General features: G+C 42.1%; 1 protein-coding gene across 1 annotated transcript; it reads left to right on the forward strand.

Annotated features, from left to right (window-relative positions):
* VIRMA (vir like m6A methyltransferase associated) lies at positions 1 to 27,573 on the forward strand. Its single transcript, XM_072329248.1, has 24 exons — positions 1 to 91; positions 4,339 to 4,454; positions 4,681 to 4,767; positions 5,159 to 5,207; positions 5,839 to 6,007; positions 6,297 to 6,419; positions 7,090 to 7,374; positions 8,163 to 9,315; positions 10,366 to 10,857; positions 11,982 to 12,136; positions 13,170 to 13,252; positions 14,468 to 14,561; positions 14,699 to 15,243; positions 15,774 to 16,009; positions 16,603 to 16,855; positions 18,032 to 18,249; positions 19,096 to 19,228; positions 19,956 to 20,108; positions 21,585 to 21,745; positions 21,967 to 22,063; positions 23,074 to 23,240; positions 23,375 to 23,706; positions 24,581 to 24,724; positions 25,180 to 27,573. Exons 1-24 carry the CDS (start codon positions 29 to 31, stop codon positions 25,335 to 25,337), a joined length of 5,466 nt encoding a protein of 1,821 aa, XP_072185349.1. The 5' UTR covers positions 1 to 28; the 3' UTR covers positions 25,338 to 27,573.
* The last annotated feature ends 132 nt before the right edge of the window (positions 27,574 to 27,705 follow it).

Genomic DNA, 27,705 nt, shown 5'->3' on the forward strand with positions numbered 1-27,705 from the left:
AGCGCTTCCCCTCCTCGGCGCAGCCAAGATGGCGGTGGACACTGCAACCGAGCTGTTGTTTTTAGACACGTTCAAGCATCAGAGCGCGGAGGTAATGCGGTGGGATCGTCCTTTCGGTTGCTGTAGCCGAGTTCCTGTTCGCTCCGATACCCTCAAAGCCCGTTGCGAGGCACGGAGGAGCGGGGCTGGGCTAGGCTCTGGTGGGCGGCCTAGGCTGGCGGTGAGCGGCTGGGCTGGAGCGAGCGCTGCTTGGCTCAGCTCTGCTGAATAAAGCACCTCCGCCTCCTTTAACCGGCCGGACCGTGCTCTTCGTGCTGCTGTGACGGCGTCTCGGCGAGCACCGGCGAGACTAAAGGAGCCGGTACTGACCGGCCCTTCCTGGAGATAACGGGGAGAGGAGAGCTGAAAGTGTGTAGGGGTTGGGAGCCGCGATTTGGGTGCTCGTTAGATGACTTTATTCCTTGTAGCATCCGGTGGGAGCTGGTTGTACCACGAGCAAAACAAATGCTATGGCCCTGTTTTCATAGTGGGGGCTTACACGTACACTTGGAGCCACTTGTGTTATAGCTCAGCCACTTGTGTTATAGCTCAGCCACTTGTGTTATAGCTCAGCTACTTGTGTTATAGCTCAGCCACTTGTGCCCATCTGAAGGGAGGAAGAGGACCTTGAGGGGGAAAATATGAATCACAGTGCAGCTCGTGGAAGAAATTTTGTGCAGGGGCAGATGGGAGAGAAAGAACCCAAAACATTTTGAGCTGATGCTGCAATTAACAATAAACCAGAAATTGTTCTGGTGCCTTTTGTAGTTGCCACTCTTAGCCAGACATGATGGTATTTCTCTTATGCTGTTTAAGACAGTGTTGAGTAGAATGTGCTTGACATTCACCTTCTCAGGACAGTGTGCTCTCTTACTGAGTGGTTTTTAATTGCATATATTGTTTTCTGGCACTTTCATTCTTGCCAGTGATGCTTTTTGAGCTTGAACTAGTCTGAATTTTCATTAAAGAGAAGATAATAAAGAGGATAAAATACATTTTGCATATTGTAGAAAAGCCACCATTACGTTACAGTAATTCTCCAGCTAAGTGGATCTTCTGCCTTGCCTTGGAACTTTCTCATCTTGAAAAGTACCACTTAGTTTTCTAGTGAAATTATTTATTTGATGCTATGACATGTTGGGCAGTTCAGATCTAGTTTGTTTTTCTTTATTTGTTATTTTTTGGAGGAGGACTGAACTGGACTCAGTTGTGATCTTGATGAGGCTGCAGTATGGCAGTCCTGTATCATTTAACCAGAAATGTGTCTTTGGGCTGTGCTGCTGGCAGCAGAAGTTTTGAGTCTTACGTGTGATAAATACATCTCTTTTAAAGCAAAGCATTCCCACACTCATTGGTTCTTTAATAGAGCTGTGCTTCCTGTCACAGCACGTTTCCTTTTGTTCTGTCCTTCTAGTGGTAATGCCTCAGTCCTCAGGGCGAGATCCTGTGTTCGTGCTAAAAGATTGTAGAATCATAAAATCCTCAGAGTTAGAAGGGACCTCTGAAGGCCATGTAGTCCAGCTCCCCTGCAATGAACAGAGACGTGCACAGTTAGATCAGATTGCCCAGGGCCTGATCTAGCCTTGCCTTGAAAGTCTCCAGGGAAGGATCTTCAATCACATTACTGAACAACCTGTTCCACTGCCTCACTTTCCTCACTGCACAAGATTTTTTCCTTATATCTAACCTAAATCTGCCGCCTTTGAGCTTGAAATCATTTCCTCCTATTCTGCTACCACAGACCCCGCTAAAGAGTCTGTCCCCTTCTTTCCTGTAGCTCCCGTTTAGATACTGAAAGGCTGCTATCAGGTCACCTTGCAGCCTTCTCCAGGCTGAACAGCCCCAGCTCTCTCAGCCTGTCTTCATAGGAATGGCATTCCATTCCATGGATCATTTTTGTGGCCCACCTCAGGACGTGCTCCAGCAGGTCCGTGTCTCTCCTGAACTGAAGGCTCATGTCTGGATCTAATACTCCAGGTGAGGTCTCACCAGTGTAGAGCAGAGGGGCAGGACCACCTCTTTCACCCTGCTGGCCACACTTCTTTTGTTACAGCCCAGGATACGGTTGGCTTTCTGGCCTGTGAGGGCACATTGCTGGCTCACGTCCAGTTTGCTATCCACCAGTACCCTCAAGTTCTCAGCAGGGTGGCGTTCCATCCTTACATCCCCCAGCCTGTACTGATAGCAGGGGTTGCCATGACCCAGGTGCAAGAGCTTGTGCTTGGATTTATTGAACCTGGTGGAATTCACCTGGGACCACTGCTCAAGCCCGTCTGGGTCTCTCTCTGAATGACATGCCACCCCTCTGGTGTGTCAATTGCACCACACTGCTTGGTGTCTTCTGCAAACTTGCTGAGAGTGCACTCAATCCCACTGTTGGTGTAATTGATGGCGATAAAAAATACTGGCTCCAGCACTGGCTGCCATGGAAGACCAGTCATCACTGATCTCCACCCAGACGTTGAGCCATTGACCACCACTCTCTGGACTTATCTTGCAGCCAGTTCTTCCATCGAACAGTCCACCCATCAAATGCAATATCTTCCCAATTAGGGAAGAAGGATGTTGTGGGGTACTGTGTCGGAGGCCTTATTGAAGTCGAGTATTGATGTAGTGACACCATCATATAACACCACCATGTTGATCAAGCAGGATTTGCCCTTGGTGAAGCTATGCTGGTTCTCTTGTATCAGCTCCCTGCCTTTCATGTACCCTAGCACTGCTTCCAGGAGAATCTGTTCCATCATCTTCCCTTGCACAAAGCTGAGACTGATAGGTTGGTAGTTCCCAGGGCGATGTTTTTTACCCTTTTTATCAATAGGCACGATGTTACCTTTTTTCCAGTCACCAGGGACTTCACATGATTGCCATAACTTTTGAAATATCATAGCAAGTGGTTTGGCAACTACAACAGCCAACTCCCTCAGGGTGTTGTCCCTCAGATGCATCTCATCGGGACCCACAGGCTTGTAGATGTTCAGGTTCCTCAGTTGGTCTCAAACTTGATCTTTGCTTACAGTGGGAAGGATGTTGCTTCTCTAATCCCCTCCTACCAAACGAAATGTTTGAAGGCTGTGTGGTGAGCAGTTAACAGAGAAGACTGAGGCAAAAAATTGGTTAAGTACCTCAGCTTTCTCCTTGCCTGTTACCAGCCTGTCCGTGTCATCCACTGGGTGGGGTGTGCCTCTCCTGGACCTTCTTTTTCTGGTTGAGGTACCTGTGGAAGCCTTTCTTGTTCTTTTTGGCATCCTTAGCCAAGTTCAAGTTGGGCCTTGGCTTTCATAACCCCATCCCTACATCTGAAGAGCAGCTTATTTCCCAGGGTGTTTTGTTGATTAACTCCCAGAAGAGCTGGAAGTTAGCTTTCCTATAGTTTATCTTCCTCATTTTACTCTTGACCGGTCTCATGTCCTTCCAGAGTGTAAACTCAACCATAGCATGTTCACTACAGCCCAGACAGCCTCCAATCATGATGTCACCCAGCAGTTCATTTACATTGGTGAGCAGCGGGTCCAGTATTGCATCCCCCTGGTGGGGCCATCAATTACTTGACTCAGGAAGTTATCTTCAGTGCATTCCAGGAGCCTCCTGGATTGCCTACAGCTCACTGTGCTACTTTTCCAGTAGATGTCCGGGTGGTTGAAGTCCCCCATCAGGACAAGTGCTTGCTATTGTGACACCTCCTGTAGCTGCAGGTAGAAGGCCTCATTGATAGGCTCTGACTGATCTGGTGGCCTGTAGCAGATACCAGTCACAAGTCTCCCTTTGCAGCCTCAGTCTTTAACTGTCACCCCTAGGCTTTTGACTTGCTCGTGACTGTTCTTTCGGGACAGCTCTTCACATTCTGTTCCTTTCCTGGTGTGGATAACAACACTCCCACCCCTCCTTCCTTGCCTGTCCCTTCTGGATAGCTTGTAGCTGTTGATAACCACATTCCAGTCGTGGGAATCATCTTACCAGGTTTCAGCGATGACAATTATATCATGGTTTTCAAGCAGCATAGTAGCTTCCAGCTCCTCTGGTTTGTTTCCAAAGCTGCATGCACTGGAATAGAGGCACTTCAGCTGGTTTTGTCACTCCCTTAAAGGGTAACTCCTTAGTTCCTTCTAGGTATTTCCTTTGAATTTCCCCCTTGCCTTCTCCTGTTGCCCCAGCAGTCTCTGCCTCACCATCATAGAGTTTCGTATGTGCTGCAGTGTTGCCAGCACCTCTCAAGGCAGCAGGTCAGTTGTTTGGCTGTTACTATATGGGAGGTCGGTGACCTTACAGTTTTGCATTTCTTTCTTCCTTGTTTTGCAGCAAAGTACCAATATAGATGTGGTTCGTTTCCCGTGTGTGGTTTATATAAATGAAGTACGTGTCATTCCTCCAGGTGTGAGAGCTCACACGAGTTTACCTGACAACAGGGCTTATGGGTGAGTGTCTGATTCAGGAACACCTTCCTGTTAGTTTTTCTTCAGCTTCCATATTTTAATAGAACTTCCTGTCTAAAAAGATAAAATGCATTTGCGTGACTGTTGCTCTTGTAATTATTTTGGGGAATCACTTGAACAGTATTATTTAAGGCTTTTTCCTTGTTAGTCCTACTTATTCCGATAAGTTGATTGATGGGTTTAATTTTTACCTTTATTGTGTTTCCAGAGAGACATCCCCACACACATTTCAACTGGACTTGTTTTTCAACAATGTCAGCAAGCCAAGTGCCCCCGTTTTTGATAGGCTGGGGAGGTAAGCACTTACATAATTACTTCAAGACTTCATTATCCACCTTCCCTTCTTCTTCTTGAGAAGATTTGAGTGCAGAACATCTGCATCTCCCATTCTTTTCTTGTTCGGTCTGCCTTTTGCTGGGGAGTTTGTATTCTCCTTGCCCATTTGTTCCAGTTCTTGTGAGAGGACAGAGATTCATACTTAAGAGCTGTTGTTTTTGAACTTCCATATCTCATATATATTAATAAAAAGTATTATGTGAAAATAAGTGGTTCTTCATTCCTGTTTTCCAGTGTATGTTTTTGTTCAATATTTCACCACTGGCTTATTTGTTTAGTACTGCCGTGTTTAGTTGCTATGAAATGCTTTGTAGTAATGGACAAATAATTCTGTATTTTTTACCTAACAGCCTCGAATATGATGAAAACACTTCGATTATTTTCAGACCCAATGCAAAGGTAATGCAATGTGATTTAAACCTCCTTTTCTACACGTCTGTCATCTGAGTATAAAAGTGTGGTGCGATGGAACTGAGTAAAGTGTTCACTGTTTAAGATGTTATTCTAAAACCTGCCTGTAGCTCAGGTACTTACTACTTTAGGCTTTGTTACAGATGCTACATGAATGGCATAAGTTGTAGAAGACTTGATTGCTTGACAGATCTTACTGAGATTGCCAATATCCATTATAAGCAAAGATGAATCAGGATGTTATGGCTGCAGGCCACAGCAAATCATATCCTCTTTGGTTTTGATTGGTCTCATCCAGATGAGTACATGTGTGGCCCCTGGTAGTTAGTGTTGTTCTTTTTCTTTCCTTTGTTAACTGGAGGTATGATACAGGCTGAATGAAATAGGAAACACATTGCAAGTAATTGATTGCTTTTAGAGGAGGATTTCTTATTTCTTGTAATGATTTATATCTTTTAAGTTTGCTCACTTTGGAGAGATACCCCGATGTTCAGCACTTTGGTTTTGCTTCTATGCAGATACTGCTACAGTGATATAAAAACTAACTTTTATGTACTTATCTTGTGTTCTTTTAAAGTAATTTCTTTCTTTCTTTCTTTTTTTAAACAAATTCAAACAGGTCAACACAGATGGATTGGTTCTGAGGGGGTGGTACAATTGTCTGACTTTGGCAATATATGGCTCAGTTGACAGAGTAATCACTCATGACAGAGAATCTCCTCCTCCACCCCCACCTCCGCCTCCTCCTCCCCAGCAACAGCCTGGTTTGAAAAGAACCCCAAAGCATGGTAAGCCTTGATAGTGTTAAAATAACCACATTAATTTTAATCCTGCATTATATTAAAAAAATAATCATCTGTATTGTTAATAGCCTTGCTTATTAGTGTAATTCTTGTTTACATCATAAGTGGTTTCATGAAAACAACCTCACATATTGTGCTGAGGCAAAATACGGATTAAATAATAGCTGGGAAATTAAGGTGCTTCTTTATCCAAAGTAGCACTGAAAAACTAAAATCTGCTGTTTCTATTTCTGTGATTTCATTAAATTGAGTTTCATTTTCACAATAAATATAGTTGATGGAGAGAAAGAAGACCAGTTCAATGGCAGTCCTCCAAGACCTCAACCTAGGGGACCAAGGACACCTCCGGGCCCTCCTCCTCCTGATGATGATGAGGATGAACCTATGCCAGTGTCAGGTAGAATGAGAACAGGCTGTGTTTTGTCTGCTCTGTACCACTGCTTAGTGGAGGCAGAATTCTGTTTTGTGTGAGGTTTCCTGTCTGCTGTTACTGCTGCTGGACAGATTCCACTTTAGGGAAGGGATTGGAAAGAAAATGGTGGTGCACAGGGATATGATTTAGCAGACGGTTGTTAGAGTTAGGGTGCTATGGTTAGGCTGCGGTTGGACCTGATGATCTGCGGGGTCTTTTCCAACCTGGGTAATTCTATGATTCTAAAATCTGTCAGATACGTTAAGTTGTATCAATGTAAAAGTTAATAGATTTAAGAATATCAGCTATTGATCATTACACTACTCGATCATAGAGTGCATATTCTATATACATTTTCTGTTGAGTGCTACTTGATGTTCTTCCGCTGCATCTCACTGCTTGCAGTGTCTGCTGCTTTGTGGGCTCTGTACAGATGAAAAGTGCCAAGGATTCTTTGCATACTTCTTTTACAGCCTTGCTGAATTAAGTGATTGTTGCTTGTTTTCTGCCAAAATATTTAAAGGTTTTCCTCAAGATGTTCTTTTTGCACCTCCATTATGTGTAATGAAAAATCCTGAAATTATACAGAGCATTGGATTTCACAGAAACTCTGATTTCTTAAACTTTGGCTTTTTTTTGGTGGTTTTTTTTTTAGTGGTTGGAGAAAAAGAAGATGATGTGGACCATAGGGAGGATTACTTTGAGCCCATTTCTCCTGATAGAACATCCATTCACCAAGAAAGCCAGTATTCTGATGAAGGAGAAGTGGAAGAAGATCAACCAGAAGAAGGAGATGATGAAGAAGATGTGGATGTTGAGGAGGAAGAGGAGGAGGACGACGATGATGGACATACAGTAGAGAGTATTCCCGATGAAGATGAGGAAGAGGAGGAGGAAGATGAAGATGAAGAAGATGGTGAGGAGGAGGAAGAAGGTGAAGGTAAGTTAAGAAGTTTATAAAAATTAAAAAAAACAAAAGAAAAAAGCTTTTTGACCTTTTGATGGCAGTACTACTACAAGGACTTGTAGAGTCAAGAACCGTATCTCATTTTGCTTCCTTCGTTGCTCCATTGTGTGCCTTGCCCATGGGTCTTGGGAAGAACAGTTTTTTGCTGAGGGATATTAATTCCATGATAGTAAATCTTCAGGGGGATTGGAGCTTGATGATCCTTGAATTCCCTTCTAACGCAGGCCGTTCTATAATTTTATGATCTTCCTGTCAAGCTCTATAAAAAGAGGAAAACAAGAGTTGGATTTTATAGATAATAATGAACACTGACTCTTGTTACATGATTTTTAAAGAAGTAGGAGAGCTGTGAAGCAAACAAGATGCTAATTGCTAAACTGATATTTTGTTTTCATAATAATGTCAGTAGTTGTCATCTTGAATTATTTATATTCCCTGCCCATCCTTGTGCAAAATCTTAAGCTAGAACTTTAATGGTAGATGCAGTCATAAGAAGTAAATTGGAGAGTATTCTTGCAGTAATACATAATCCATCTGAAAGAACTACTTGCTTTATATGTTCTTCTAAGTGCGTCCCATGTTACATAAAATAGTCTGTCAGCCGAGACTTTCACTTATAGCTGGACGGAGGAAGCTTTCAGTATGTTGGTGTGTGATTGTTTTCTAACCAGTTTGCATTGAATATGTAATTATTTTGTTTTGAGCGGTAATGAACTGGGTTATCCATGAGTTCTCTCCTAACTGAATTATTTTCTTCTTAGGAGATGATGGGTATGAGCAGATTTCAAGCGATGAAGATGGAATTGCTGATCTGGAACGTGAAACGTTTAAATATCCAAGCTTTGATATTGAATATACTCCAGAGGATCTGGCATCTGTGCCTCCTGTGACATATGAACCTTTTGAAAGGGAGCTTGGACCTCTTTTATACTTCAGCTGCCCCTACAGGACTGTATTTGAGAATGAAGTTGCTAAAATAAAGGACCTAGACCCAGAAAAAGAAAATTCAGGAGCAGTGGAGGCCTCAGTTAAATTAACAGAGCTGCTGGAATTATATCAAGAGGAAAGGGGTGCGAAGTGGGTGACGGCGTTAGAAGAGATTCCAAGTTTAATAGTAAAAGGATTGAGCTATCTGCAGGTTAAAGACACAAAACAAGACTATATTACCCAGCTAGTAGACTGGACCCTGCAAGCTTTAAGCCTTCAGGTAGCGCTCAAGCAACCTATTGCTTTGAATGTCCGACAGCTCAAAGCTGGGACGAAACTGGTGTCATCGTTAGGAGAATGTGGGACTCAAGGAATAACAGCACTCTTGCAGGCAGGAGTTATCAATGTGTTGTTTGAACTGTTGTTTGCAGACCATGTATCGTCCTCCCTTAAACTTAACGCTTTTAAAGCTTTGGATAGCGTTATTAGTACAACTGAGGGAATGGAAATGTTTCTAAGAGGTGGTGCGGATGCACATGAAAAAAGTGGCTATCAGAAACTGCTCGAACTCATTCTGTTAGATCAGACTGTGAGAGTAGTTACTGCTGGTTCTGCCATTCTCCAGAAGTGTCACTTCTATGAGATCCTGTCGGATATTAAAAAGGTGGTTGATCAGTTAGCCGAGAACACTCCTCCTCTTCCTAATCACACGGAGACAGAACAGGACCAGGACTTGGCAGGACTTGACAGAGCCAACCAAGAATATGAAAACGATGTGGAGGCTCCTATGGATATGGATCATCTTTTGGAATCTTCTAATATAAGTGAAGGAGAGGTGGAAAAACTTGTTAGTCTTCTTGAAGAAATCTTCCACCTGATGGAGACAGCTCCTCATACAATGATTCAGCCGCCTGTGAAATCTTTCCCAACCATGGCACGCATTACAGGCCCTCCAGAAAGGGATGATCCTTATCCCGTTCTTTTCAGGTATGGTACTTGCAAGTTCACTTTTTAGAAGGTGTTTCCTCCAGCCTCCAGTAGATGTTTTTAGGCATGACGTTGTTTCTGGGTTGTTCTGAGAGAATTTGATGGCTAATGTACTTGTTACCCTGTTGGCTTTCAGTCAAGCCTACCACACAAATAACAGCAAGCTAACCTCTTACTACAACAGATGCTGTGCTAGCATGTCAGTTGCATTCATCAATCCTGGATGGTTATGCTAGGTGCTGTGCAACTGCGTATTTGCAAGTTGTTACAGATCTAAAGTGTTTTCCCTTTTTCAACCTGGAAAATGTCTACGCATATGCATGAAGAGTCTGGAACTGCCTCTCTCACTACGCTGAGCTGGCAGGATATAAGCCAACATGCCGTTCTGTCAGCCTGGCTCAGTGTTCCAGAGCATGGGCAGAGGAGTTCAGGCTTGTCTGTATTCAGCTATTTATAGGATCCCATGTGTTATTTCTCTGTTAGCAAGTTATTATCTAGAAAGTATTTCTGTAAATGCTAGCAGTTTTCTTTGATAACAGCAGTACAAGTTACAGCTAATACATCTATAAGCAGACAGTCTTCAAGTAACAATATGACAAGGAGGAATGGCTTTAAACTAAAAGAGGAGGGATCTAACTTAGATGTTAGGTGGAGATTCTTTACTTGGAGGCTGGATGCCCTGACACAGCTGCCCAGAGAAGCTGTGGGTGCCCCATCCCTGGGGTTGTTCAAGGCCAGGCTTGATGGGGCCCTGGGTAGCCTGAGCTGGAGGGTAGAAACCCTGCCCACAGCAGGAGGTTGGAGCCAGAGGGTCTTTAAGGCCCTTTCCAACTCAAAGCATTCTGTGATTCTTTTCCTGTAAATATTAGAACAGTTATGTTTTGTATGCTTAAAATTTTGTACTGCATTATTATTAGTTATTATTTCTCACAGTCTACATAGCAATTAAGTACTGTAGCTAGGAGGCACGTAGCCTTAGATTCTGCTGTTGTACAGTGTTGGCAGATGATTGTAATGTTACTGATCCTTTTCCTGTACGTTTTTTCCCAGATACCTTCACAGTCACCATTTCTTGGAATGCATTACTTTGCTGCTGTCTATTCCAGTGACAGGCGCACATCCAGGTGTGCTCCAAGCGATCCGAGATCTGTTGCGTTTCCTGGCGCAGTCCCAGAAGGGTCTCCTGTTTTTCATTTCTGAGTACGAGGCGACGAACTTGCTGATTAGAGCACTTTGTCAGTTTTCTGACCCGGATCAAGAGGAAGGTCTCCAGTCAGATGGTGCAAATGAGGACACGTTTGCCCTGTGGCTCCTCCATTCGACGCAGACATTACAGTGCATTTCAGAATTATTCTGCCACTTTCAGCGGTGCACAGCCAGTGAGGAAACCGACCATTCTGATCTGCTGGGAACGCTTCACAACCTTTACTTGATTACCTTTAACCCTGTGGGAAGATCTGCCGTGGCTCATGTTTTCAGTCTGGAGAAAAACCTCCAAAGTCTTATTACTTTAATGGAGTACTATTCCAAAGAAGCTTTAGGGTAATTATGCACGTATTTGAATTCTTTAGATTTCTACATTTAGGAAGTATCTATCTTCTAAAAATAATTCAGGATAACTAAGTAATTCCTGTTCGTTTTAGACCGTGAACGTGTTGGAAATAACTTAAGTAGAACAATGTTATTGAAAATAGCAGAGGGTTGGAGCACCTCCCCTAAGAAGACAGGCTGAAGGAGCTGGGCTTGTTCAGCCTGGAGAAAAGATGTCTGTGGAGTGACCTCATTGCAGCCTTCCAGTACCTGAAGGGAGCCTACAAACAGAAGGGGAGTCAACTCTTTGCAGGGATAGATAACGACAGGACAATGAGAAATGGTTTTAACTGGAAGGAAGAATTATTTAGGTTGGATATCGGGGGGGGAAGTTCTTTACTATGAGAGTAGTGAGATGTGGGAACAGGCTGCCCAGAGAGGTTGTGGATGCCCTGTCTGTGGAGTTGCTCAGGGCCAGGCTGGATGGGGCCCTGGGCAGCCTGGTATAGTATTATGTGTGGAGGTTGGCAGCCCTGCCTGCAGCAGTGGGGCGGGAGCTTTGTGATCCTTGAGGTCCCTTCCAACCTGGGCCATTCTATGATTCTGTGAAAATCAGGCCTCACAGTTGTGATCAAGTTATTTAATGCCCCAAATTTGTGTGGGTCATCCATAAAGGTGTTATATAGATCAGATATTTAGCTATGTGAAAAAATAAGTAAGCAGGCACTTCTCGTTCAAGAGGAAGATTTGTCTGGAGATGCACACTTCTCAGGGGTGGGAATCTCGTAGTTCATTAAGTTCTTGCATGTGTTAAAAGTAGTCATGTTCTCTGGCCATGTAGTTGTTCCTTTAGGTAGCAGCACTTCCAGGCAAAATGTTAAAAGCAGAGACAAAGTTAGAGAGAAAAAGATTTGCTGTTTAGTCGACTCTTAATCCGTGCCCTCAGCTCTCATTTTTTATGGATGCTAAAATATGTGTAAAGTAAATGAAAACTTCAAAAGGTGTAGGAGAGAATTCTTTATTAATGGTAGTTATATGGGGAAAGCCTTGCTGAAAGTGCAGGTTCTGTACGTGGACTTTTAGGTGTTAAATTTGCATTAGCTGGGATCTAAAGAAAATTCTTATCGTTATTTCAGAGACTCCAAGTCTAAGAAATCAGTTGCTTATAATTATGCCTGCATCCTTGTTCTGCTGGTGGTTCAGTCTTCCAGTGATGTCCAAATGCTGGAACAGCATTCGGCACCTTTGCTGAAGCTTTGTAAGGCAGACGAAAATAACACCAAATTGCAAGGTACAGTATGTGTCATTATCAGCTGGATTGTCTGAATGTATGGAAGAAACCTTTTATGTGTGGCTAATTGGTACTTCACGATCATCTGGTTTGGATAATGTATGTAATGAAATTCCTTCTCCAGCTGCATCTGATTAGTTGACTCACAGATATTATGTGTGATTTTTTTCCTGCTAATGAGAGTTTAATAGGAGATTCTGTATAGTTAGAATTATTTTTCAAGTAATAATAACTACCATGAATTTGGGATGATTGCAGGAAGTGTGATATTATTTTTGTGTTGAAAATAACTTAGGAGACCAAATTTCAGAGTTGGACTAACTGGTTAGTGAGCAGACTCGTAACTTCTGGTGTTTTCTTTGGTGATGTAGGCTTACAGGGTCTGTATATGCAAGTAAAGGAAATATTCCTGGGACTGTTTCCTGGCACCGGGGCCAACTGGCATGGAATAGTCAGGTTTCTGTTACTAAATCTTTTGACCTCTGAGCTGTGCCGTGGGATCTTCTCTCAGTGGTGCTGACTTAGATGAGGTTGATTGGATGAAGGCTGCTGGGGACCACTCTGCTTATTCTGATCAAAGAGAAACTTACTGTGCAAAGACTTTCAGAGACAATAGGTGTGGAGATGGGTTCTGTTTGGGCATTTATGGGATGCTTGTTTTCAGTTTTTAATAACCTGTTATGTATGTCAAGAGCGAGGACCCATTTTCCTTAATGGCTTTTTCTTTATCTGACAGTGTGACCCATTGTCTCTTCTATAAAACACATTTACTTACGAATAACACAAAACAAGCTGAGAATTATTTGAGTGTTCAGGTTGATGAGCGAAGTTCATGAGGCATATTGATTGTTTTGAAGTCTTGCTTTTGTTGGTGCTTTCCGCCTTGCTACAGAACATGCTTTGTGGATTTCATACTCGGACTTAGTACCCCTTGTGTAGATCGAGTACATTTTTATTGCATAAAACTCTGTGTTCATAAATGCACTGACAAGTTACTCGATTAACTAAAAGTGTTGTGTTTTTTTTTCCCCAGAGCTCAGCAAGTGGCTCGAACCCTTGAAAAATCTTAGATTTGAAATAAATTGCATTCCAAACCTTATTGAATATATCAAACAGGTTAGTAAAATACAGATGGATGCTCTCCTTTAGTTGTACTCTATAGGCTCATGCCTTTTTGTAGTTGGTACTTCATCTTGGTTATATGCCAACATGATATTTAAAAACAGGTATTTCTATTAAAGTTTGTGATGTAGGTCAATTCTTGCTTTCAGTTATATTTAGTGAAACAAAACTGCAGGTAGCTGAGTGCAAAGTTTCTATCAACATAGAAGCAACCAGAATGTAATTTGTAAAAATTAACGTAGCCTTCTTTTACGTCTGTCTTTCTCTATCCTTATTTTTGATTTTGAGTTTTTAATCCCAACACTGAAGTGTGTATCCAGGTTGTGTGCACTGGGAGCCTGAGGCCAACAAGTGCGATCAACATAGCAAGTTGATCTGTCAGCTGCCAATTCTTGGGAAGTAATTTTGCAGGCAGAGACAAATTGCTCTTTCTCTGGCACTGAGCAGGCAGCAATCGTTCATTTTGCAGCTTTGGTCACTGAGAAAGGCCAAATACAGGGTTAGTTTCACCAGCAAAGCAGGAAGAGACTTCCAGCTATTTTCTCCTGGAGTTCACTCCCAGAGAATAATTCTCCCCTTAAGTTCATTGCAATAGATTTTTAGCACTAGCAGTTAATTTTCCTTTCTCGTTTAAAACATCAAACAGAAGAATACCTGCACTGGAAGTACAGAATATAAAACAGACACTTATGTGTTTGGAAACAGCAGAAACTTAAAGTCTGCTCTTCTGATTTTTGTTAAATGAAAACCTCCCGTATGGAAAATGGTCTTGAAGACCTCCATTCCCTTTGGTAGAGCTTGGTAGACAGTGAGTGGTACATGATAAATATATCTGTGTGTGTCTTTATGTAGGTATATAACAGGTGTATATACCATTAATAATAACAAGCTTTTGTCCATAGCTTGTTTTCCAAGGTTTGTTCTGATGCATTGGTCCCCCGTTTGCATTAGAGCTCTTCATGTAACTGCAGATTATCAGCACTTGTGCACAGTGTGTCACTTGTTAAAAGAGGTGAAAATGAATAGAATTAAAATGTGTTCTCTGTAAGTTATGTTACATTTCCTTCTCTGTGTAATTAAGCGAATGTGTATAACATTCTGATGACCCAGCTGTTTATTGCAGTGTCAGAATACAAAGCAAGTAATACATTTGATATGAAGTCATTTCTTGTAATACAGGGTTTTATTAAATTATTATTTTGTTTTAAGAACATCGACAGTTTGATGACCCCAGATGGAGTTGGTCTTCCTACGGCACTTCGTGTTCTTTGTCACGTTGCGTGTCCACCACCTATGGTAGAAGGTATGGTAGATACGTTTGTACTGTTTAACACAGAAATCTTAGTTTCCCGAGTCTTTTACTTAAAAACATCTAAAATGTAACTGTGTTTTCCCAGGGGGAATTAGACATTCAAAAATGCTTCTTTGTTTTCCATACAGGTCAACAGAAAGACCTTAAATGGAATCTTGCTGTAATTCAACTGTTTTCTTCTGAGGGGATGGACACTTTCATTCGTGTTCTCCAGAAGCTGAACAGCATCCTTATTCAGCCTTGGCGACTCCATGTCAACATGGGCACCACGCTTCACAGAGTTACTACTATTTCTATGGCCCGCTGTACTCTTACGCTACTTAAAACCATGCTAACGGAACTTCTGAGGGGCGGATCTTTTGAATTCAAGGACATGCGCGTCCCGTCGGCGCTTGTTTCTTTACACATGCTCCTGTGTTCTATTCCTCTCTCAGGCCGCTTAGATAGCGATGAGCAGAAAATCCAGAATGACATTGTTGATATCCTGCTGACTTTTACACAGGGCGTTAATGAAAAGCTGACCATTTCGGAAGAGACTTTGGCAAACAATACTTGGTCTTTAATGCTCAAAGAGGTTCTCTCCTCCATCTTGAGAATTCCTGAGGGCTTTTTCTCTGGACTTATACTGCTTTCAGAACTGTTGCCTCTTCCGCTGCCCATGCAGACAACTCAGGTATCATTGAGATTTATTTAGTTTTTAAAGAATTTCAGCTCTCTGAAGCCAGTTTAGACCATGTTCCTGGCTGTGGATTAACAGATACATGAGAGGGTGGAGTAAAGTTATTATATGGCATTTATGTTCTTGTAGATTTTTTAGAGTTATGTTTCTCACAGGGGGCGGGAGGGGAATTGGAGCATCTTTTTTAGTTAAAAGTTATCTGTTTTCCTTCTCTGGATTATCTGCACTACCATTGTATTAATGAAATAATGGCTGGTAAAGCCAGCTCTCAGTGTATTGAGGCATGCATCTTGGATTTGTCATCTTTAAGTAAGCATAAAAGATGCATGACAGTCCATGCTCCCAACAGAACACTTAACTTGCAGCTCTGTACTCTGTCATTCAGTGGCATTAATGAAAATAGCACTGTGGCTTTTTTGTCGAGGACAATATCAGTACTTAGTATTTGTTTATGCCTTGTAGTAGAACTGAGTTGTTAAGATGAAAGTGGAAAGGAAAAAGCTCCTGTTCTTCTGTTCCTGCAGGTAATTGAGCCACATGATATTTCAGTGGCACTCAACACTAGGAAGCTGTGGAGCATGCATCTTCATGTTCAGGCCAAACTGATACAAGAGATAGTTCGATCCTTCTCTGGTTCATCTTGCCAGCCTATTCAGCACATGTTGAGACGTATTTGCGTCCAGCTGTGTGACTTGGCTTCACCTACTGCTCTTCTTATCATGAGGACCGTACTGGATCTAATTGTGGAAGACCTACAAAGGTATCCTCATTTTTCTATTGCAAAGATTTCTTTAATGGACTGTTAATCTCTCCCAGGTTCTATGGAGCAGATTCAGCAAGAGAAAAATACTTTCATAAATACTGTTTATGAATGGAATGAATTCTCAGTCCAATAGTATATTCTGCGTCCTGAGAATGCTTAGTGTTGGCAGTGAACGGTATCATACCTGTCTACTGTTTCACTCTGTGCATGTACGGAAGGTATTTTAGGAAGGCTTTTTTCAGGCTGTCCCTTCAAAGACTTTTCTATTCACTGAACTTTTTCTAAAGGACTTATCTGAACTAAATAAGTTCACGTTAGTGGGATTTGGGATCAGCAGGGAAATATGGAGGTATTTGTCAGGTGCAGGAGATGGAAGCAATGCGTACAGTTTATTTTAAATGCGTACTCACGTTCTGATGCAACTGAACGTTGTTCAGTGAAAGTTAAAGAAAATAAAGTATAAACGTGTCCAGCAGGTGTTCTGTTTATAATGTAGAGTTATGGTTCCTGCAACGGGTGGTTTTCTAGTTTTTCAGATGACTTTAGAACAGCTTTTCCTGTATATTCAAAGTGCTTTGGTATCCTTTCAGCAACACGGAAGATAAAGAGAAACAATACACTGGACAGACTACTCGATTGCTTGCTCTATTGGATGCCCTGGCTTCACATAAAGCTTGTAAACTGGCCATTTTGCATCTTATCAATGGAACTGCTAAAGGTGATGAGAAGTACGGAGAAGTTTTCCAGGAGCTTTTGGCTTTGATGCGGTCGGTTGGAGACAACGTCACTCATCAACAAAGCGCGGAATACGTGACTTCCATTTTGCAGTCCCTCTGCGATCAGGTATTTTTTATGCTTAATGCAAGGTGTGTTTTGATGGTCTGGGGGGAAAAATGAAATGACGTGATTTCGTAGGAGCAGATGGGTTTGGTTTTTTTTTGCTTGTTTGTTTTTCCATAAGAGGAAAAACCCATCTATGTTTTTAATATGTAAAAAGGACAAAGTTCTGTGTGGTTGGCTGCTGTGACAGACTTGCTGCCAGTCTTTCCATTCTTGGATATAAATCACTGAATCACTATGGCCGCTGCTTTGGTGGCTGTTAGAGACCAGTGCTGCAAAGACTGACTGTAGTCTCAGCTGACGGGGGTATCGTTTCTCCTTACAGGAAGATTTTGGAACTTGGGCCACTGGCAAAACTTGTGCTGTCGCTCTTTGCTTTTTACCCAGCTGAATAATGTGTCTCTTAGCAGTCTAATTGAAATCTCTTCAACATAACACTCCAAGTCTGAAGATATGTATGATAGGCTGCTACCACTGTTCTAAACCAAACCCCCCCACAACAAAAAGCCCCACCCACAGAACAAAGTGACAAATCTGAAAACTGATTCTTAGAGTAGGCCGGGGAGTTTCTCATGAGTTGTATACATAGATTTGCATGGCTTTACTTATCTCACTAGTTGCATGTGTTTGGTCTAATCCATTTATGCAACTGACTTTTGGGCACTGTTGGTTGCTGGAGATCAGTCAGCTGCTTGCGTTTAAGCAGGAATCTTTGCCTATGCAAATTCGTTGTGAAGATCAGTCTTGCATTATGTTACATAAAACATGAAGGAGCTGTAGATGTCAGCTTTTCTAAGTGGTGCTTGCAGCATCTCAATTGTGATGAATGTTTTGAGATTAAGGGACAGTTTGACTCCCCAGGCAAAAGGCATAATTGCAAGGATAAGATATTACTCCCTTGCTGTCTGGCATTGAGCTGTGGCTTTGCTGCCACTTTTCACCCTTTGTATCTTTTATGTTGTAAAAAATCAGTGATTGTTTTCAGTCCTTAAGAGAACCAAATTAGAAAGGTTACATTGGGTTAGTGTGTTACTGGTCATTAACAGCTGCCAAGTATGGGAATATGCTGATAAAGGAATAGTGAAAGAGCCTAATGTTCCTGACGTGATGTGTGGTTTATACTTGCTGCTTGTGTTTCAAATGCATTTTTACAGTGTGCATAATAACCACTCTTTGTAGGATATTGCACTCATTTTACCAAGTTCGTCAGAAGGCTCTGTGTCAGAATTAGAGCAGCTTTCCAATTCCTTGCCAAACAAGGATCTGATGCCATCAATTTGTGACTGTCTAATGGAAACGTTAACCAACTCTGAGAGCAGTTACAGTTGTCTGCTGACATGTATCCGAACAATGATGTTCCTTACAGAGCATGACTATGGCTTCTATCACTTAAAGAGGTATGAAATCCTAAGATATCTCTGACAGCTTAGAATTTTATTAAAATCTTCTGCATTATGAAATCAGAGAAAGATTCTGAAGGCTTACAAATTCCTGCTTCTCCGTCTGGGAATCCTAGATGTAATATGAAACTGCAGTATCACTGGAATATCACTGTATGTGAAACTGTAATGTCGCTGGAACAGGTTGCCCAAGGAGGTTGTGGATACCCCATCCCTGGAGGCATGCAGGGCCAGGCTGGATGTGGCTCTGGGCAGTCTGGTCTGGTGGTTGGTGACCCTGCACATAGCAGGGGGGTTGAAACTACATGATCATTGTGGTCCTTTTCAACCCAGGCCATTCTGTGATTCTCTGATTTGCCATCACAAGGCTGGAGGATCTGAATGAGATACAGTTCTCATGTCTTGACCACTCAGCAATTAGTGCTGTGGTGTATGTGCAGCGGGCAGCACTAAGTTGTTCTGTGACTTCTTTCCCTGTCCTGGATTTGGACTGAATTCTGTCCACTGAAGTGAGGTGCAGAGAAAGGGATTTCTGTGATTCCTGTGATGCTCTTTTCCTCCACGAGATGTAAATGCCATTCTCTGCAGGCTTTTGAGGTCTCGCTGTGCTGTGTATAGCTGTGTCTGAGCAGTCTGTGGACAGCACTGGTGGGAACAGTTGGTTGCAGAGAAAATGGTGAAGCTCCAGCTTTGTAATCAAAACTCAGTAATGATGAAACGTAGCAACATCACTTTGTACCATGTGTTGTTATAAGTTACGGTGCGGTGGTCCCAATGTATGCACTAATACAGTGTTTTTTTTCATTTTTCCCCAAAAAACCCCCACCCGAACTGAAAACGCAGCTCTCTAAGGAAGCACAGCAGTGCTCTGTATACTGTGCTGAGGCGTGTCATAACCAGTTTCAGCAAAGACACCGGTGAACTGGCCTCTTCTTTCCTGGATTTTATGCGACAGCTTCTCAACTCTGATACAATGGTGAGTGTGAGTGCCCCTGTGTTGAACAGACCGATTCAGCTGCAGTTCTCTGAGCTCTGCAGTGTGAGATGCATTCAGGAACTACTGTTTCAGAAAGTAGACTACTACGGAGATTGCTCTGCAAGGCTTTTCCATCAGCAGCATCGGGGCCGCTTTTCTTAATGAAATCTGTGAAAGTTGGGCAGAACGCGTTTAATAAATAAGATCTTTCAGTAGGAAAAGAGTGGCATCTTGAGTCTTTAGGATGATTGACATTGGCAGCACAAAAGAAAAGTCTTATGGTAGAATGGCTTCCTCTTAAGGAAGGCTTATGGAACATCAGTTTTACCTGAGTAAAAATCTAACCTGTCAGTTAGTTCATTGACTTTCCTAGGTGAGTAGTGTGCTATTGCATCCAGGTTTTGGATTCATTAACATGTACTATTGAAAGCATTCCATATAGTGCAGCATATTAAAACTGTTAATGTATAGTATAGGAAGAAGTCCAAAATAATTGTCAGTCCTCTGATACAAACCTCAGTTTGTACAGGAAAAGATTGGATTCATCTTGTTGCAGAATTGGAATATTCTTATTAAAAACATTCTGCATTATATGCCTTTAAATCAGGAGAAATCACTCCTGTTTTGCTAGATTTCTCTCATGTATATTTAAGATCTAAGGAGTTTGCAGTCTGTAAGTATAGTGAACATTTAAGTATTCTTATTTCCCTCTCTTCATGTTTTCTAGGGATGTTGTGGAGATGATGGGAGCCTTATGGAAGTAGATGGATCTCATCCAGGCAGGACCCTGGGTCTCACCACTGCAGAGTTAAAACATCTACTGCAGTGCAAAGAGGAAACCCCAGAAAACCTACTGCTTGATCTGGAAAAACACGTGATGGTAAAAGAATTTGAATATTGCTGTACTGAATCATCTTGTAATCTTGTATCTGACTGTGCCTTTAAAGAAGCGGGTGGTATCTGATGAGAAGGGGGTGGTATGTTGTATGCTTTGCTCTTAATAAGGTTCAGGTAGAGTTGAGACCCAAGTGACCTCAGCTAAGCTGAGGGAGTAGCTGAAATGATGAACCATCGAGCCTCAATTCAGAGCGACCTCAATAAACTTCTTAGGATTTGTTTAGCAGAAAGCTTGTGTGGGTCATGAGGCAAAATGCAGTGAGAGTAGGGCAACCCCGTGCCTCATTGTGGGCTGGGCTGGCTGGTTGTGCTGGGTGGGAGGTTGAAATAGACCAATGGTGCACTGCTTCTAGCAACCAAGTCTATGTTCTGAGCAATTCTGGAAGGAGCATGGACAGCAAATGAAGGAACCGCAGTGTCTCACTCCATGGAATGCTGGTGAGCTGTCAGCTGGAATGCTGTGTTCACCTCTGGCCACCTTTACTCCTTAGCAGTTCTAGGGAAATCTGAGAGTGTTCAAGCAAGGTAGCTGGGGACCTAGAGCATGTGTGCTATGGAGAAGGGATGAGGGACATGGGCTTATTTTGTCCCCTGAAGGGAGCTATCTTATAGCTGCTTACAGCAATTTGAGGATAGTTACAAAGGCGATGGAATCAAATTCTTCTTCATAGCTTCAGATGGATAAACCAAAGAGCGATGGCTCCATACTGTGGCTTCAGAGGTTCAGGTTGATGCTGTGGGGGGAGTGGGAGAGGGAGAATAAAAAAATCACTGCCAGAGTGGCTGTGGAATCGCTGAGCATTTTTGTAAGACTTGGTAGGATAAAGTTAGGGCTGAGCTGATGCAGCTGTGGTAGCAGTCTTGCTTCAAGCAGGGGAGTTGGAGTAGAGGACTTGCAGATTCCCATCCAGACAGCGTTTCTGTGATTATGATTAGAGACCAAATTCTAATATTCCAGTCTAATTCTGCATCGTTGCTGACTGTCATGCAGTAGGCAGCTAATTTAGAAGAGTCCGTAGAACAGCTGCTCTACAATTTGCTCCACATCCTGTTGGTCACTGATGCCTTTCCAGTGTGCTCTCCTGCTGTCCCTCATCCTCGCCTCCAAGTCAGTGGTAAAAGACTAAAAGCCACAGCTGTGCTGAAGGAAGAGTAACAGACCCTTAGGATGTTGGAATGCTCTAGCAGAGGGCTTGTTAATTTCAACCTGAGGAGAATACATGTGCTGCAGAGCCAAGTTACAGAGCTTGTTGTGCCAGCTAGGAGCGAGGAATGTACTTGTGGTGACTGTTTGGTGGCATACTGAGAAGCAATCTGCTGTAGTTTGCGTGCTGAAGTGTCTCAGCTTCACTGTTTGTGGACAGATGGACTGTTCAGTGTAGTCTTTTTAATAATTAACACAAAATGTTTGTTTCTTTGAGGACAGTAACAAATTCTGTCTTGTCATATGTTGACTTAGGAACATTCTAAGGAAGACGATGGCCTTGAATCCTTACTGGACAACATTGTTGGAGTCAGGCAAATGTTGGAATCAGCAGGCGATGCTTGTCCACTAAGTGACCAGGATGTAGAGCCTATCCTTTCTGCACCAGATTCTCTTCAGAATTTGTTTAACAACAGGTAAAATGGTTCAGTGTATGGGCTCGTGGCCTGTGATTTACTTACAAGCAGGATCTAAACAGAACTGCATTTGCTACTTTCTACTAGTACCAGTATATTTAGTTTCATGCAGGTGTCAAGGATAAGGCAGCAGTATTCACCCCAGGTTGTGAGGTGCTGCATATGCTTGCAGTTGGTTGCAGTTCATAAACAAGCAGTCATTTGGCATTCATTTGTTGCAGGACTACGTATGTGTTGGCAGATGTGATGGATGACCAGCTGAAGTCCATGTGGTTCTCACCCTTTCAGGCTGAAGAAATAGACACCGATTTGGATATGGTAAAAAGCTTCATTAACGTTACTGAAGTGGGTTTAAAAGTAAGGGTTAACCTGGGATAGAGATTCACGTGGGCAAGTGGGTTACTAACCCAACCCAGGTGCAGGATGACTGACATTTGTTAAAGGGTTATTATCAGATGCCTTCAGATTGACACAGACAGACACAAAATTGGCACCTTCCACTGCGCTCTTAATGTACGAGTCTTCTCCTTTAGAGGAATAGTTGTGTGTCAGTCCTAACCTGCTTTAATTTGTATTGCTACTGGGGCTTTTCAGTAATCTGTGTTAAATGTAGACTAAGAACATGATTTATTTTGTCCTTTACATGCTTTTCTGCTGTCATTGCAGTAGTATTCAAAGCAGCTCATCTCTGTTTTAACATCTTTGCTCTGATGTGACAAAAGTGAGGAAAAAAGGCAGCAGTAAACGAAACTGTGCACAACATTTTGCACGTTACTTGAAACTTCATTTTTGTCATCTGAACTTTGAATGCCACTTTGAAAAATACGCAGTAGCAAAAGATGGCAGTGTTTAAATGAAGCACTTGTGAGTGTCTTGGCTTCTTATGCGAGACATGGTCTATTTCTGTTGACTCAGTTGCCTGCGTTCCTTTTTAGTTGCACTCTGCCATGTTTACACGCGAAGATAGAAGTAGTTTAATTCCTTAAGGCCAAATAATTGATTTGCATATAAAAGCAGCACTAATAAATTTATGGGACTGCAGCATAAGCAGAGCAATGCTTGAAATTCAAGCCTTTTGTAGAGATTCAGAGGCATGAGGGCAATTTTGCTGCAGCTCTGCTGCTTGTTTTGTTTGTTTTGTTTCTGCTGCTTTTATTTGAGCCACAGTACTACATTAAAAGGGGGAGGATGGAGCTTTTTGTGCTCTCAGAAAGAGCTGGGCCAGGTTAGGATCTGTGCTGATTCTCCTCTGTCCCTCTACATGGTTTTTTTTTTAGAGGGGCTCATGATTGCTGTTGTAAAACTGTATTACTACTGTATTACTACAGGTAAAAGTTGACTTAATTGAGCTGTCAGAAAAGGGCTGCAGTGACTTTGACTTGCAAGCGGAATTGGAGAGGTCATTTTTGTCAGAACCTTCATCTCCTGGTCGGACAAAAGCCACAAAAGGTTTCAAACTTGGCAAGCACAAGCACGAGACTTTCATAACTTCAAGGTAAGACGAGTTTAATGAGTAAACAGCTGGTGTGGTTAGCACTGTTTTCTATATCCTCAAAATGCCAAATGCTTCTCAAATGGCATCGTTCCATTTTTTACATTAACGAAAGAAATCGTGGTTTTTCATGACAGTGGAAAATCCGAGTACATAGAGCCCGCAAAGAGAGCTCATGTTGTGCCACCACCAAGAGGAAGAGGCAGGGGAGGATTTGGACAAGGAATTCGACCGCATGACATCTTCCGTCAGAGGAAACAGAACACAAGCAGACCACCCTCAATGCATGTGGATGATTTTGTTGCTGCAGAAAGCAAAGAAGTGGTTGCTCCAGATGGGATACCAGCAGCCAAAAGGCCACCAAAAGTATCGCAGAAGATTTCTTCACGTGGTGGGTTCTCAGGGAATCGTGGAGGACGGGGAGCTTTTCACAGTCAGAACAGGTTCTTTACCCCACCTGCTTCAAAAGGTATGCTTTCTTTTTTATTCCATTTGTGGTAAATGAATGCTAAAAATGCTGCAGTAATACTAGCCGGATTTTCCACAAATGAATCATTCCTGGTGTGAGATGTTTCTGATGTGTATCCAGGAGGGAAAGAAGTTGTTTGGCGCTAGAAAAGGTTTTCTCATGTGCTGTGGAACTGAACCACTGAAGCGTGGAAAGTTCCCGTGTTGCCTCTCTGCCCCTCACTCTCACAAAAGGAGTTAGCTGTTTCCTTTTTGATGTCACGTTCTTGTGCACAGCAATTCTTGGAGTGTTTCAGAGACGCAGTCAGAGAAATACAAAGGTCTCTCTACCATTTTGATATAGTAGTTCCCACAATCAAGCATCACAGTATGCCTCTGGATTTCAGCGGGTCTTGAATTAAAGGATGGAAGATTTTGATGAGAGCAAAATGCAGTTTCATTGAAGCTGAAGATTCTAGCTACAGAGCTAAACTTTTTTTCCTATTCAGACAAGGCTGCATTCCTTCCCTTTCCGTACTGTAGGTAAGGCAAGTCGCCACAGTGGAAATGGAAAATACTTCCATTTAGAGAAGTCAGTGTTACTGGGATTTGCTTGACAACGAATACATAAAGCATTAGGAGTGTCTCTTTGTACAGCAGACAGCGTGAATCTTTTAAAACTTGAGATCGCATCTGAAAGGTAGATTCTGTGCTATGCATTAAACCAGGGGAAAATAATTCCTGGGCTTTGAGTTACAATACTGAGTTAATGCAGAGTGGTATTATCCATTTGAATTGTGTAAATATTGTGTTTACCCACTGAGTACTTTGAAGATTCAAGTGAAGGAAACGTGAGATTTGCTTTACAGCGTATGGGTTGTTCTCTCCCCATTTAGGGAATTACAGTCGTCGCGAGGGCGCTCGAGGCTCAAGTTGGAGCGCACAGAGTACGCCACGAGGAACCTACAATGACAGTAGAGGTGGTCAAAGCAATTTTAACAGGGGTCCACTGCCACCACTGAGACCATTAAGTTCAGCAGGTACATGGTATTCATATGGGCATCGAACTATAGAAAATTCCTTGAATTTCATTTTTGCTTTACAAATGAAACCGTGCAAGGATGCTGCAGACACCCTGAAATTCAGCAAATTTTTTAAGCATATATGAACAGTTGTCACTGAGACTGTCAAATACATGCTTTCGTACGAACTGTCCTGTAACCCCTAAAACTTGCTGAATTGAACACTCGATGGCAGAACCTTAACTTTGCATTCCGATTTTTGCAATTCAGTTGTCTTCATAACTACACGGTAATTTTAGAACCAATCAAAAGTGCTGGCCTAAAAGAAAGGCGGAAATTAAAAGGAGAAAGCAAACCCGGTTTGTGTCTCGTCTTGTTTTTGTTTCCTGTGCTTTCACAGCACCTGCTGCACCTAGGCTTTTTTTTTTACCCCCTTTTTTTTTCCAACTGAGTATACTTTTCTTTGCTTTAAGGCTACCGACCGAGTCCTCGCGATCGTGCTTCCAGAGGCCGCGGAGGAATTGGACCATCTTGGACAAGTGCTAATAGTAGTAGCAGTGGTGGCTCAAGAGGGAAGTTTGTTAGTGGAGGCAGTGGAAGAGGTCGTCATGTACGTTCCTTCACACGATAAAATGACACCTAATGGAACAGCCCAACCACAGGGGCACCTGTGAAGATGACAAAGCAAACGGAGGCACTGAAGGACCAATTCAGAGTTGCTGGGTATCTGGAGGACACCAAGAGAATATTTTTGTCTGAAGAGAAGCGTTTTTGTTTGAGACAAGACTTGAAATCTCAATAAAATTCAAGACTTTTTTTTTTATTTTTTGGTGTACAATTGTATATTTTTTTTTCGTTCCTTTTGAAAGAATGTTTAAATTTTTTGGTGGACAGTATAGACTGTTCGGTAAAGAACCTCGAGTTAAGCCTTGAAAGACTTCTAAAATATTACTTGTGCCAAAAGCAAGGTACAGATGTTTTGTGTGTGACTTATTACTGCAAGAAAATGCTATATAAATGTATGTAAGACAACTGTAGTTTTTTCTCTCAGGTTTAGAGCCACTAGCCCTTTCCTTAGCCGGTCTCGGTTCCTAACGATAGAGGTACATCCAAGAGAAGTTGTAGCAGGTGATAGAAGATGGACTGAAATTACAGTTATGTTTGTATTCTTTCATGGATTAATTAATTTATATAGGGGTTTTTTTGTACATTTTTGGTAATGTGAGTAGACGCTTGAGCAAGATCTTGCGCCTGTTAAAGTTCATAGAAAATCTGTCACTGACTTGGGTGAGAATATGACAGCATCCTAGAATTCCCTTTATAATTCCAGTTCATGCATTTGGGTGGGAGCATAAATGTTTATTTTGCTGGAAAACAGACCATGCTTTGTGGTTCAACAGCAGGATACCCATACTGCCAGAGAGCCTGGAGGGAATTGGTGCCTACCCATCTACTGACTTATGTAGCTGAAGGAAGGGCATAGATTCATGTGAGGACTGTCAACAACCACGTAGTGAAGCAGTAATACTAAAACTTCCCTTTGAATAGATAGGTAGCTTGGATTTTTATTTTGGTAATTCATAGACAGATCTATTGCAAAGAGCAAAACTTTTGCAAGTTGGAGTTGTGGAGAAGCGTTACCAGTAGATTCACCTCTGAATTTATTTTCATGTTATACTCGTAGACTGATGGAACGTGTTTACATATTCGCGTTCCTTCTCAGTTGTGTGGGGTGAGGAGTAGTAGTTCTTTTAAAGGCCATGGACTTTATGAGCTTCACTGTCCATTAACTGAGCGTGACCTTCACTAATGCTTTGGTCTCATGGCGTTACAAAAGTGATATAAAGGGCTCTTCATCTGGTTACGTAAGGTGCAGTTGTAACGTTTTAAGTAATCGTAACTTACTTTGGGGACAGCCAATCAGCTTAGCGTCATAAATTGAACAACCCATTTAAAGTGTTTCTGTATTATGATCACGCTTCGAATTGATTTTTTTCTGCCTTTGTACTGGTTGGCCAAATTAGGATGGCTTTTCGCTGAGTCACAGAAGGCCCCAGTTGAGCAGACTGACTGAGGGGGGCTCTGGGCCATAACGTGCCATGGTTTGCGAGCTGATGAGCTGGCACAAAGTCAGCTGACATAACCTAAGGAAGCGGTGAGCTTCTATTGACTGATTGGGTGCACTTAAAGGGAATAGTATTCATTCACATAAATGTGGACTTTTGTCATCGTATAAATGAACGTGAACAAAAAAAATGATTGGAACTCACAGAGTTTTCTGAACGGTGAAAATAACAGCAAGATGCAATTCTACTATTGATGCGGTTGTAATGACTAAAACGGGCGGAGCTCTCAGGCATTACAGGTATTAATGCTATTTTTTTAAGGAGCACTGCGTAAATATTTTTTCAAGTCAACCCCTTCAGACCACGTGCTTAAAAGGGTTTTAATGTTGTAAAAAGCCTTTACTGTGTTTGAAACTAGCAGGGATACGAATCATTTGTTTTCTGTCAGGGAATTTGAAATGAAAAGTGTCAGGAATGGAATAAATGTGTACATTTACAGTACTTGTTCTTGAAAGTTTAAAGTATACGGCATGTCACACTCATCATTTTCAGACTGGGAAGAAACAAAGGGTTGGTAAAGTTCTTTAAGATTTATGCAATCTGTAAATTTAGTTAAACTTGAAAAAGAAGTGTGTCCTTTTTGTTAGTGAACTCTGTAGCCCTTTGATGCAAAGTGGTTCCTTTCTTGGATAAATTTAACTTGAAATAATGCTCTTTATTTGGTTTGACTCTTTTAAACTGGACTCCTTCCATGAGTAAATAACATTCCAAGCATTAAATTTTGCTGTTTATACCGTGCCCAAAAATAGGCATTCAGGTGGTTTCCTAGGTGGAGCTAATGCCTGTGTCAAAACACTCTTCAGTGGTCACACACCCATCCAATGAACAAAACGCTTGGGATGAGCAAGAATGTGTAGCAGATCCACAGTGTGA

This window comes from Excalfactoria chinensis, chromosome 2, assembly GCF_039878825.1.
Source record: "Excalfactoria chinensis isolate bCotChi1 chromosome 2, bCotChi1.hap2, whole genome shotgun sequence".
In the NCBI taxonomy this organism is placed as follows: domain Eukaryota; kingdom Metazoa; phylum Chordata; class Aves; order Galliformes; family Phasianidae; genus Excalfactoria; species Excalfactoria chinensis.

Bases quoted from the DNA above. Each gene is read 5' to 3' on its own strand.
- VIRMA (XM_072329248.1), top strand. From the start codon at position 29: ATGGCGGTGGACACTGCAACCGAGCTGTTGTTTTTAGACACGTTCAAG. The intron at 18,250-19,095 runs GTATGAAATCCT...CTGAAAACGCAG, and splicing joins GGCTTCTATCACTTAAAGAG to CTCTCTAAGGAAGCACAGCA. The intron at 20,109-21,584 runs GTAAAAGAATTT...ATGTTGACTTAG, and splicing joins ATCTGGAAAAACACGTGATG to GAACATTCTAAGGAAGACGA.